The sequence below is a fragment of the Rhinolophus hipposideros genome (genome assembly GCF_964194185.1).
Source record: "Rhinolophus hipposideros genome assembly, chromosome: 11".
Classification (NCBI taxonomy): Eukaryota; Metazoa; Chordata; class Mammalia; order Chiroptera; family Rhinolophidae; genus Rhinolophus; species Rhinolophus hipposideros.
Window position 1 is genome coordinate 6364406 of NC_138057.1, and position 13194 is coordinate 6377599.

The 13194-nt window shown below is 45.3% G+C and overlaps 1 protein-coding gene across 3 annotated transcripts in view; it reads right to left on the minus strand.

The window, feature by feature from the left end:
- The window catches only part of FAM120A (family with sequence similarity 120 member A), a 103194-nt gene that overhangs the window by 19817 nt on the left and 70183 nt on the right, over positions 1 to 13194 (minus strand). For all 3 annotated transcript variants that reach the window (XM_081066536.1, XM_081066535.1, XM_081066534.1), the window contains exon 11: positions 5706 to 5955. In XM_081066536.1, coding sequence (XP_080922662.1) covers positions 5706 to 5955 — 250 coding nt within the window. The remainder of the gene's footprint in view (positions 1 to 5705; positions 5956 to 13194) is intronic.

The window sequence follows — 13194 nt, forward strand, 5'->3', positions numbered from 1 at the left end:
GGTCCTAAGTCCTGTTCAAGTCCAACAGTTTGCAATTCTCTGCATTTAGCAAACTTGAGGGATGATCTAATCAAGTTGCCAGCTGATCACTAAAAATAACTTTTGGTGATAGATTCCTGTGTCAAAGGAGTTTGGAGAATCGTGACATGCCTCACAAAGCTCTTTCCAGTCCCGTCTGCTGAGGATGTCTTCTCAGGGTTTAAAGTCTAAGTCAACAAAAACCACAATGAGAGTGGGTACAAAGCCCTATCTCATTATTGTAATAATTAATATTCATCCACAGAAACATGGACTAATGGGTGAAGGAGGCGGTTCCATCCAGCGGAGTAAGAAGTACTTTCAATTAACATCCTAGCAAAAAAACTTAAGTGCTTGCTAGGTGCCAGGCACTGGTCTAAGCATTTACACGCACTGACTCCTCACGTAGTCACAGCAACTCTGAGGAGGAACCATCACTGTCCCATTTGAGAGATGGGAAATGGAGGCACAGAGCTTATATACTCCATGGCAAAATTACGTAGCATTAATAGGAAGGAAATGAATTTCAAAGTAAATGAATAGTGGAGGTTAAATCTCTGTGGTATTTAGATCTGATCAATATTTAAAAGAATGATGCAAAAGTTTTATTTCAGTATACTGTCAATATTTACAACGACAAAAACAACATCCTTTGCAATTGTTTGAGAACCACAAATCTTAACTACAGTGATCTTACTGTGAGTTTTAATCAGGGCTGGATGCAAGAAATAGCAAATATGGAGAAAGCCCCCCACTTTTTTTCACAGTCTGGAAAAAATTCCTGTGGAAAGGATTGTGCGCAACATACAATGTTCTCTGCTGAAGTATACACATTATGCGTCCTTTTAATTTTATACCTTATTTTGTTTAAGTTGTGGTAAAATACACATAACATAAAATTTACCATTTTAATCATTTTTAAGTGCACAGTACAGCGGCATTAATAGGTCCATTCACAGTGCTGTGCAGTCATCCCCACCATCCATACCCAGAACTCTTTTCATCCTGGAAACCTATGAAACACTAACCGCCCCCTCCATGCCCCCAGCCCCTGGCTAGATGGTCCTTTAAAAATTATGAATCAAGAAAAAAAGTGTCTTCGAAACAGGTTGGTTTTCCTGGCAGCAAAGACTCTCAGCACTCAGTTTAGCTGCAATAGGTCTTTTTGGTTAGAATATCTGCTATTTCCTCCATTTGGTTTCCTATTACATTTTCACAAAGTTACCACTTACCTTTTTCTCACTGTATGTAAGTCCTAGGAAAGCCTTTCTAGATGCAGAAAGAGTATGAGATGTACACAAAGATATACACAAACACTATAAACAAATACTATAAACTATATTATACACAAATACTATAAACACGGAGGGCACCAGTGGCACCCTGGCAGGAGCTGAAACTTACCCCTCAGTTGGTTGTCTCATCTGCCTACGCTACTCCTAGAGCACGGACAGTGTTCTCAGCCCCTTTTACATCACTCAGTTTTCTCCAGACATTCTTTACCGTGTAGCCTCAAGCTTCCCATCACAGAGGTGTGAGGGGATCTGCGGCCCGCCCTTTCTCACTCTCCTCTCACTGCCCTTTGAAAGTGGGGGTGCTGGGGCAGGTCCCTGCGTCTCGAAGCTGGACCCTGGCTGCATTCCTCAGCTGTTGGGACAGGCTCCTCTGGTTCTCTGAGTCCTGTTTGAAAGCTCAAACCCTCCACTCCCTTATTTTGCTTATTAATTTAGTTTCCTCCAGGATGTAACCCAGGGTGTCACCTCTGGAGAACATGAGCTCTCTTGGGGAAGGACTTCGTCTATGTTTCTGGGCTGCACCCCAGGAAAGGCCACCTCTGCTCTGTTCTGGACAGTTGGATAGTTGCTTCATCCTCATGCGGGACTTCTGTTCAGAGGCTGTCTCCTCCAGGTCTCTGCTGCGAGGGTTGTAGAGATTTGGCTGCTCTTCTTTCCCCATCCTCCTGACTGCTGTCCTAACACCCCATTTGGAAACAGTGTAACATGTGGGTGCTGACACCAGTAGTGAAGCGACAAGGAGACCCCCGTGTCCCTGCAGGGCTGTGCCTGCCCCTGACCAGAAACAAATCTAGACTTAGACGCAGCCTGTGTGTCAACACTGTTTCCATTTGCTCAAGTGCACCTGCAGATCCCAGGTGTGCAGACAAACCAGGGCTCACTGTTCAAACCTCTGCATCAGCCCACCGGACAGGAGAAGCAGTGGAGACTGCAAGAGACATGGCAACTGAACACAAGCCATGAGCCAAGGTTTTCTGTTGCTAATCAAGTACGTTACTGGGACAACTGGTGAAATCTGAGTGAGATCCATACATGAGCTGTATCAGCATTATTTTTCTAATTTTGATAATGTCCTTGTGTTTTGAGGAAACACAGACTGAAGAGCTTAGGGGTAAAGGGGCATCGTATCCATAACGTGTACACAACTTACACTTAAGGGATTCAAGACAAACACACAGATCCACACAGAGAGGAGGAAAAAGCCACTGCAGGAGAATGTTAACATGTGGGGAATCTGAAGGACAGCCACGAGCTCTTTGCATTAATCTCACAATTTCTTGAAGTTTGAAATTATGCACACAAAAAAATTATCAAAGAAAGGGAGGAAGTCTTTGTGGATGACTGCATGGCTTTGCGATCACTGACCTTCACCCTATCCCAGCCATCAAACCTGGGGGTCATGCTGCAGGACTCGCCTTGTCCAGGACACAGGCCCTGCCCTTTGTCCACACCCCCTCATTCCCATCTTCGGCCTCACCTCCTCAGCCCCTCCTGTTACACGGCTGTAATTTCTCCAGAGAATGACAACCGCTGGGCTGTCAGCCTCAGCCCACAGCCCATACCGGGGGCTCTCGGAGGCACACTGTTACTCATCCTCGCCTGGCCCCCCGCCCATGACCCCACTCTCTTCACCCCGAGATTTCAGACTTCCTACACAGCCTGTCTCCATGTTGCTAGCAGGTCATACCCAATGACCAAACAGAAACCACGAAGGGTGTCCTCCTTCACCTGCTGCCCTGGGGTCCCAAACACAGAGGGTAGAAGGGATTCTCTTAGTGGAAGTGGACCAACCCATTTGTGGTGTCCCAGTCCCAAATCCCTGGGACTTGTCCCACGAGACACTGTCCCTCGGCTCTCCCCAGACACCTCATCTCAACACGATGCTCCTCCTCGGGATCTAAAACTGTCTTTCCAAGTGGGAAACCCCCTGGCCCCAAGAAACCACCCCGCACAGACAGTCTCTTCTGACCAAGCACGTCATCTAGCTTCCACCCGTGTATGGGGCCTGCACTGCACTCACTGTGGCTTCTCAATGCCACCAAGACGAGAGCACAGGAGGAGGTTCGCTCAGACTCAAGATTAGTAGTTACATTTATTAATCTTTTCAAGGTCTAAAATGAGTCCTTTTTAATAAACCACCACAAAACAACAACAATAAAGACTGTCTTGAAAACAGGGACCAGGACAGTCCTGAAATCTGGGAAGTTTTATGAAGGCCATCTGAATAGTGCCTAAAAGAGGCGGGGCTGTTTCTGAGGTAGTGGAGGACAACTGGACACAGGAACCAAGGCAATGAGGAGAGGAGGCCCGAGCATCCAGGGCCCCATGAGGCGAATGCAGGGGCAGACAAGACGTGAAGGCACCCCCACCCCAAGCGTCATTAAAGCACGTGAACGCCGTGCTCCCAACAGCAGCAGCTCGTCCTACTAACAGAAGGCTGCCTCCGTCCAAGGGGACAGCCCCATAAGCCCAGGTCCAGCGGGTTCTTCAGGTCAGGCACATGGTGGACAGTCAGTTGCCCCATCAGATTAAAGGCCACACATCATTTTAAACTTGGAAGAGAGAAATACAAACAAAGCAACCAAATTCATTATTGCTAATTTGATCTTATAGCACTCCAAGTCTTAAATTTTTGGCTAATGTAAGGTTTTTACTGATAAAAAAACAGCAGGTCCATTAATGAATTTTCCATCAGAGGAAAGCAGAAGATTCAAAAACCAAAATAATATAACTGATCTTTCTAACCAGCTAATTCTCAATGGAGATAAACACAAGAAATCGACACACTGTTTTAGTCAACCTCAATTTAATTAAGGAGAGCTTTCTCAGTAAGTTATTGGCCTTAAAGTCTGTTACGAATTTAAGAAACTTCAAGAAATAAACAGCTGATGAAGGCTCTGTCCCTCCTCCTTAGTCAAGCAGGTGAGACCTAGCAGGTGTCAGGGGCCAGGGGGGTGGATCCCCGGGGCTGAGGCAGTTGAGGGCCTGGAGGGCAGCTGGGCCGCAGGCTGCCTGTCTGTCAGGGTCAGAAGCCACACACATAGGAGAGAGAGCTGGGATGGGTAGGTACCAGAAGCCTGTAGGCGTGTGGGTGCCCATACACACCAGGAAGGCTGTGTCCAACTGTCCCCAGCACCAAGAACCAGCGCTGCAGGGACAAAGGGGCATCTAGGTGAGGCCAGGACATCTCTGCAGAAAAGCCAGGAATGCTCACAGAGAGATGGAGACACGACAGGAGGCCAGCCTGACAAGGCCCCCACTGGCCCAACAGGTGACAACAAAGCACCAAATTAAAATGATGGTAGCGGTGGACTAGAAGCCACTGTGCAGAAGGCAGAGCTGCGAGTCCACACTGATGGAAACACTGTAAGTTTACACAGCTTCAAACTGCCTCCCATGAAATACATGTTCGTTATAAAGGGACAGAGTGGTCTCACTGGAGAAGCCCCACAGCAGCCCCTTCACCAAGTGCTCAGAGTGGAGACGCACAGGCTGGACAGGACCGTGAGGAGCAGAGGGATGGCATGGCCTCCACCAGCGCCTGCCCTCTGGAGACCAAAGGGACTTCACTTCTGAATGAACAGAGCGTCTGAAATGAACTATGAAATGGAGATGGAAAACAAAGGCTCTTTGTAGTGTACTGGCAATTTTTTCCTAATATTGAAATTGGTTTAAAAAAACAAAAAACTAATAAACCTGACTTAGGTATGCATGCCAACTCCAATTAACTCCAGAATGCCAACAGTGTCTATCTACACAGGCACTCGTGGCTGGTCCAATGAGGGCCTAGAAGCACAGGGCCCAGATGTGGGTTTCCAATTCCCCTTTCCAAGGACAGGAGCTGGCCCCTTAGAGACAGGTTCCAGGGCAAGGACAATACAGACAAGCTTGGGCAGCATCTTGTGGTACCAAAAAAGCAAGGACATACTGGGGGGACAAAAGACATAGAAGCTCACTGAACGAGCTCTCACTGCCCAAGCCGGAACAATGTGAGCAACCAAATGAACAAAGACACATCAGGCTATAATGCGAGGAATAAAACAGATACCACCACAAGTTCATACTGATCTACGTAAGGTTAAACGAACAAAGAGGGAAGAGATATGTTTTTCCCTATGTAGAACAATCCAAAATAATACATAGCCCCGATAGCCTTCAACATCTTTAATACTTAAAAAATAAACTGTTTAAAGTCATTATATTTATATAAAATACATGTTAACCAAATATACCAACTCTGTAAACATACTATATAGCATCAATTCAAAATCCACATTGCATTTAGCTGGCCGATCCCTGCCCCCCCCCCCCCAGCCCGCACTCCTGCCCCAGTACTTCATGCAGACGCGTCTGAGAGGTGTCCATGAGTACCTGCGGGGCAGCCGTACCTACCGCAGCACACAGCACAGCACAGTGAGATGAGTGGGCACGCTGGCTGGGTTGAGCATGGCTGGGGTGTCTGACCTCATGCAGGCCAGGAAGGCTCTCATCCTGCGGTTCTTGTCCTCCACCGCCTTCCCCAGCCAGAGCCTCTTCAGGTTGGGGCAGGTCCACTCCCTGAAGGCAAGAGCTTCCACCAGTTCCGGGGTTTGCGGAGATTTCCCTTTGTAAGCTGCCCACTCCTTAATGATCACTGGTGAAACTACGGGAAGGAAATCAGAGAACCGTTTATGCCCTGTCTCAGCTCCTTCAAGCCTAACAAAACCTTCTCTAGTAATTACAGCCTGAGGATGTCATCTCTCATTTGATAATGCCTCCTGTAGTCAGCAAGCCACTCATGTCTAAGACACTTGTTCTCCACTCTATGCACTTTAATCGCTCATTAAGTTTTCAGTTAGGCCACCAATAAATTTCTTCTCAATCAAATCATGACTTGATTTCCCCATATAACTAATATGTATAAATCAAGGATGTCAGACAAAATTTGTCTTAATATTAAAATCCACTAATAATTTTGGTAATAACAATTGGTATAATTCACAGAAGTATGTAATCATGGAAATCCATGGAAAATCCAATTTAGATAGCTAATGGCTTTCTATATACTCTTACTAATTAATTAGACTTGAGAAAGAATTTGCATTTGGTAGCCACTTTACGTTAGGACCTTGTACATTAACACATACAACAAAATGTTACATTCTGTTTTTAGGATTAGAAGAACAAACTACTATGCAGTGAGACCCGAAAGCCCAGTAAGGCCGCAAGCAGAAGCAATATTCGTGTTAAGAAATGCCAGGTGATGTCAGCACACAGTAATTCTATTCAGCAAGACTGAAGATAAAGTGTAAAATTCCCCATTTCACCTCAAAAAAACCAAGAAGTCCAAAATTGATATAACACAAAACAATGACCTTTTATCCACAGCTTTTTTACCACTATTAGTGTTGTTAATTCTTTAAAATCACAAATATTCACATTTTCCCACATAATTTCCAAATAAATTAATGGAAAACTATGATGAGAATACAATGAAGACAAGGCCTACAGCAGAGATGCACATTATAATTTCATACCAACTGCACTGACTTAACAATCCGGTGGTAAAATCTGGGTGTGCGTTTTGCAGGTAACAATAAACAGCCCTGAAGCAGGGCCCAGTGAGCTGCCAGCGGCCAGCAGGGAAGCCGTGAGGCTATCAACAGTGATCTTCCCGCGCTTAATTCTTCCCCCTAATAGTACCACACCTGGGCTCATTTTCCCTAACGTAATGTCTAAGGCAGCGGAGAGACCGAAGAACCCAAATCCTGATAAAGTTTTTAAAAGATTGACTGGCTCATCTCTAGCTTCATCCCAAGTCTAAACAGTCCGGCCAGATATCATCTCTTCAGGTCAGGAAGAAAGCCAGGAGTCCTAGTGGGATACACAGTGTGTGAGTAACAGAAAAGCAAGCTGGGCACATCTGACTCCAGGGAGACAGGTAAGGAGCGGGCTACAGAGAAGGCTGAGGCCACCCTCCTGTGGGACCCACCACCCAGAAGCTGCCTGAGCTGGAATGCAAGGCCAAGTTCTCACAAACTCTTCCTCTTACAAGAGATACTTTTTTGTAACTGGGAAAATCCCTTTCATTTACATTTGAATATTTTCGTGTTTAAATGTTAAAAAACTTAAAACATTTAAAATGCTTAAAGTCCATCATCAAAGTAGAAATATACACGTATATATAAATACATGCATCTCTGTGTTCATCAGTACGTTTAGGTGCCAGTCACAAACCCATTAAGCCCCCATCATCCAGCAGACCCTGTCCTCAGACTCACAATCTAATTCCCTCCCCACCCATTCCTGGGGGCTCCCACATGCAGAGTGCATTCATCACTACCTGCCAGGGGCATCAGAGTTCCCACTAAGAGCCCCCAACCAATCTGCCCCAACTCCAGTCTCAGAGGCTGGCATGTTGTCAGCCCCAGGAAAAAAGGAAAGGGAAGTTAAAAAAAGGAGCCATTAACACAGTTGCTGTGTTTCTATTAGGTTACTCCAAAGTTCATTTTCATGCCAAAAAAAGCAAAAATGCATAAATCTATTTTTTCTATGTAACATCTTCATTTTGGTGGTAAAGATTTATTTAACAGCACGGATTAGATTTTATCTTTGGTTGTAGAACTAGTTAATCTAGTCCTAATGAGGGCTAATTCTCTCACTCCCTCCCCAAAAAAACACACACACGCACACACACAAATTCACCATGCACGCATGCACATGTGTGTGCACACAAAGCATGAGTTTCCTACATGTTAAAAAACAGATTATATGGGTGTCAGGAGTCTCCTTTGAGTTTTCTCCTGTAAGGCATTCTTATTAAATCTATTTTCATCTTCATCCATTTACTTCTTTCCTTTTCGTCAGCTTTGTTCTCACCTGTTCACTAATTTTTAGCAATTATTTTATTTTGTTTCATTTTCATTCTACAAATAAATTTTTAGTGGACTATTTTCATTCTCAAGTACTGAATGCTTAGACCTGTACATACTTTATGTTCCAAGGTCCTATATCAAAGGTAAGTGGAGGTTAGAGGTGCTGGCCCCTCACAAGCACCTCCTGAGGGTTCCTTGAAGCTGCCCTAGACAGCTGTCCACATTAGTTGGGGCTCTGAGGGACCCAAGTGTACCTGGCCTGATGCTGTGCTCAGATCCGACACAACCTGCAGTGGCTACAGATGAGCCTCTCTACACACTGGCACCCAGGACCGCCTGGCCGCTGCTGCTTGTGAATGGACTGCCCGGTCCTGGCGGGCACAGGATGGGCAGGGGAGACTGCAGCTCTGAGGACGGTATCAGATGTGTTTGCTTCCTCTCATCCTCCGAGGCATTTCCGTTGCCAAGCTGCACTATTTGTGACAAGAACGGCTCAAATCTAATTTAGGAAATACACGTCTTCATCAGAGAAAATAAATGTGCAGTAACACAAAGCTTGGTTCCACAAGCAAAGCGCTCCTGGCTTGCTTTACTTTTAACATGTATATATCTGTTTTTAAACAACTAAACGTTTGGAGATCTTCTGTGTATACCACTTCACAGCAGTGGGACCTTTGGCCAATCACCTAATGAATATTTATTGCGTACCTACTATGTAGCGGGCAGTGTTGGGACACGCGTGAGGCATGTGAGGTGCCCAAGGGGCAGGCGCCAACCCCAGGTGCCCGAGTGAGAGGGACGGTGTCTCCTTAAATCCTGAAGCCTAGGCCCCTCAGCACCACCCCCACCCTCAGTCCTGGAACCAGGCACTAAGAAAAGGGCCAAGGACTCAGTCTGCAACACAACCCTGATGAGGAAAACACAAAGGCACCTTACACACGTTATGTGGTCACAAGGGCTCATGACATTAGGTTACCTAATTAAAGATCAGTGTTTTACAGATTAATGAATTCCAAGGGAAATCCCATCTTGGGGTTGACATGTGGCAGCCTCTGCTTTACAAGCTCCCCAACGTGGGGCGCTCATGTTCACACAGCACCTCCTCTCCCTCTGGCTCCTGGTCTCCTCCTGAGTCACTGCTGCCCCCGAGGGAGGAGCGTGTCTGTGACGCAGCTCACAGGGACAAGCAGATGCAAAGCAGCCAGCTAACAGCAAGTCATCTGGGCTCTAATCACGTCTGCAAAAACCACTGGTTGTGCAGGGAGTATCTGGATGGGACAGGGTAACTGGATTTCTGCAACACCCTGGACATACATACAGCTGGGCCTCAGCCAAGAGCACTGGGGTGTGAAACCATCTCCGTGATGGCACCACTTTAAAGGTTCATGCTGCCTTGTTAAAGCAGAAGAATAGTCAGCTTATCCAGCTGCTGGCCATGAATCAATCTTCTGTCACCATCAACAAATGATCATCTTATCTTTTCTACCGCCAGGAAAACTGACAATTGCAAGACGTAGGCAAGTAGGCTGTGTCTAGAAGACAACGTTAAATATTAGGTCATCTTCCTTACCTTATACCAAAATGAATTTTTGCATTGGCAACAACTCCAGGGCACTGCTCTTGCTACCAGAGGCTAAATTTATAATGCACGTTCTTTACAGAAGGTACCTCTTGCAAACACAATTTCAGGACATAAAACACTTTTATACTTAAGCTGTCAGTAAAAACCCAGTGTTTTCCACCAGACATGAATCATCTTCTACCTTGGAAATCTATTATAATGCTGATTTTGGGGTCTATCCCAGACCAAGAAAAATGAACATACTTCATTTTGCAAGCCAATTCCAGCTGACTGGAAGTGGCTGCTTAGTGCCACAGGAAATATGTCTCTAAGCTCAGTGCCAGGGCGCTGTGAGCAACACCAGTGCCTGCTGGGGGCTAAGGAGTGAGAGTTGTGGCACGCACGCCATGTGGTGACAGGTGAGAAAAGGATGGAGACGGATGACCTCCAAGACTGCGGCCAACTAGGAGTTGTCTGTGTGTGCACACATGGCCGTGTCTGCGCGTACATGCACACATGGCTGTGTGTGTCTATTTGGGGAGGAGCTATTCTATTACTTGCTGAGCTTCCCAGGGGTTCCCAGGGGTTACGGGGGGAAAAACCCACAAAGAAATAAAAACAAAACTCCAGTTCCTTCACATCATGGCAGAAACAGAAATATGGGTGCAATGATGGCTGCTCTTTCCTCCTCCTGGGAAAACTGCCAGTTAACTTCTGAGCAGCCTATGAGTAGGCAGGGGCCAGCCGGCTCTCCATGTCCTTATGCAAACACATCTGCACGCACACTCTCCATGACTCTCAGAGGTAAAAGGCTGTGAATTTTTCCCTACACTTTTCATATCTGAAGCTGGTGGGAGCCCTCTGTCCATAAAAATATACGTATTCCACAGTAGGCCACAGGTACTTGGAAGAAGAGTGTTTTAGACACATAGGAAACACTATTCGATTCTTCCACTTCCTCAGCAACGTCATTCCTAGTGTATTATGAACTCAGACGTTTAAGGACTATGATGTACACATTAATCCAAGAGTGCCCTTGGAGCCAGGCTGCCTTCCTACAGCTCTGAGCTTGACCGCTCTGAGTTCTGGGAGGAAAAGGCAGTTTGCTAATGCTACTCCTGGAAAGCTTTGTAGAATAAAGAAATTCAGATGAATATATAAAGTCATAGGGAAAATGTTTATGATCACCAATTTTCATTTATATTAAAACAGCACACTAATACTGGTCACGCTATTCTGTTTTACAATAGAATATAATACAGTGAATAAATATGCTTTTCATAGTAGTCACAATTATTTGGCACAAACAGAATTGCTAAAGCAAACTGGACCAGGAAAAATCTACTTTCTATAAGCCTGTTTCTTTCACTTACTAAATTTTGAGATATTGAACAGTCTTGTTATAGAAAACAAAGAGGTCAATTTTATTAAGTGGATGATGTGCAAATCACTGAGTTTTACTCCCTGAATTTTTATAGCTGAGGCAACTCATTGTCCTGTTGTCTTTTTAGAACCGGATCCTTCTTCCGGCTTCTCCCATTTACCCATGGGGAGCACACAGGGAACCCCAGTGCCCAGGGAAGCAAAGGCCAGAGCCGCCTCCAGGGCAGGAGTACACCTCCAGGCCAGGGCTGGCGGAGACCCAGGTGCCTGTCTCCAAGTCCAGCCTTTATTCTAGCAGCTACATAGACAGCAACCTGGTCCCACGTCCCCACAGAAGCTGCCGCTGCCACCACCCAGCACATCTGGGAGAATCCGTTTGTTCAGGGTCAACAGTTTTCTGCTGGCCCCAGTGGTGGGATGTGAGACTCTATAACAGTGACTTCAGTAGCATACTGCCATCATAAACAAGTAGTATTCTCAAGTGTTTCTTACAAGCAAAATCATAAAACCTAGGGAGAGACAGAGAACAATAGAAAATAAACTGCCAGTATGTCATTCAGTATGACTTTCATAGGCTGTAATTAACTTAAGGACCTGACTGTAGATATCCTACTTTAACCAAATAATGACTTTAAAATTGGAACTTGTAAATCATACAAAAATTCATTGCAGATAATGGTCAATTTATCATATACCTTAATCAAAAGACTAGATTTCCAAAAGGATACATGTCTTAAATCTAGTGAGAGTGAAATACTTTTACACAAGCCTTCAGACTTCAATAGTTCTCTCTGACAACAAAGCCCTCTTGGGAAACTGCTGATTGTCACAGGGACGACTCCAGGAATACGCATCTGCACATATACCATGTTTCCCCGAAAATAAGACCTAACCGGACAATCAGCTGTAAGGCGTCTTTTGGAGCTGAAATTAATATGAGGCCCGGTCTTATTTTACTGTAGCATAAGACCGGGTCTTATCATTTTTGCTGCAAAAGACGCATTAGAGCTGACTGTCCGGCTAGGTCTCATTCTCGGGAAAACACGGTAGTATTCTGAAGCCGTGTTACATCAACACCCTCACATTCATCACCCATTTGAGGGGGTGGGTTTACTGAGAGCCATATAGTGTGGTTCTGGTTACCACACCAACCAAGTGGACGGCAAAGCCAGCAGGCATCTGAGGAACAAGCCTCTCCCAAGGCCCTCACGGGGTACTTCCACGTGGTTTGTGAGTCTCCTGCAATGTGCCACTGATTTCATTTCATCTGCATGTGCTCTAAGCACAATCGTAGGTAAAAGAAGATTTCAACAGACTCATCTTTCAAATCTTGTCAGCCAAGAACTCCTGAGAAACCAAACTGTTCAAGGTCAGTCTCTTTTCAGCATGACCAGAAACTGCCATTTTCCCATCTCATGCAGTGTCAAGAAGCTACAGCATTTTCTCCTTAAGAACATAAAATGTATAGTTACTTATACGTTCCAGGCATGGACACCTAAACCCATGGCGTAATCAGTTAGTGCTCAGAGCCAGCCGGAATCTAATGAAGGGTCCCAGGAAGTAATCCTAGTGCACTGCCAACGAGCACGTCAAGTCGCTCGGTGCACATGCTGATTTCTCACACAGGTTTGCTCTGAGCAAGTTGAGAGCATTCAAGCTCAACAATCACAGAAGAATCAGACAAAATTCAGCCTACGGAGACCTGGTGTTTCAGTCAGTGAGATCATCAGCAGACGTGGATTATCACATACGAACCTTTTCCATAGGCGGTTTTCCCATTATAAACGTAACCAATGCATGAAACAAGTTCAATTTTATCAGCTTCCCCACAAGACCAAGATTCTAAAGCCACTTAAGTAAATCTCACCCACCAAAATTACAGAGCTAACTAGGGCCTCTCAATTTGTAAACTCAGAGGTCAAATTTACACATCTTTCTATCCAGAGGTAAATTTTTATTTATAACAGCATTTTAATAATACATTTCTCCAGGTAACATTTAAGGTCCCGGGACTAATTCAGCTTTTCTAGGCAGTGGGCATCTGAACCATACTCTTTCCCATTTCAAGGTTTTGTCTTTGCTT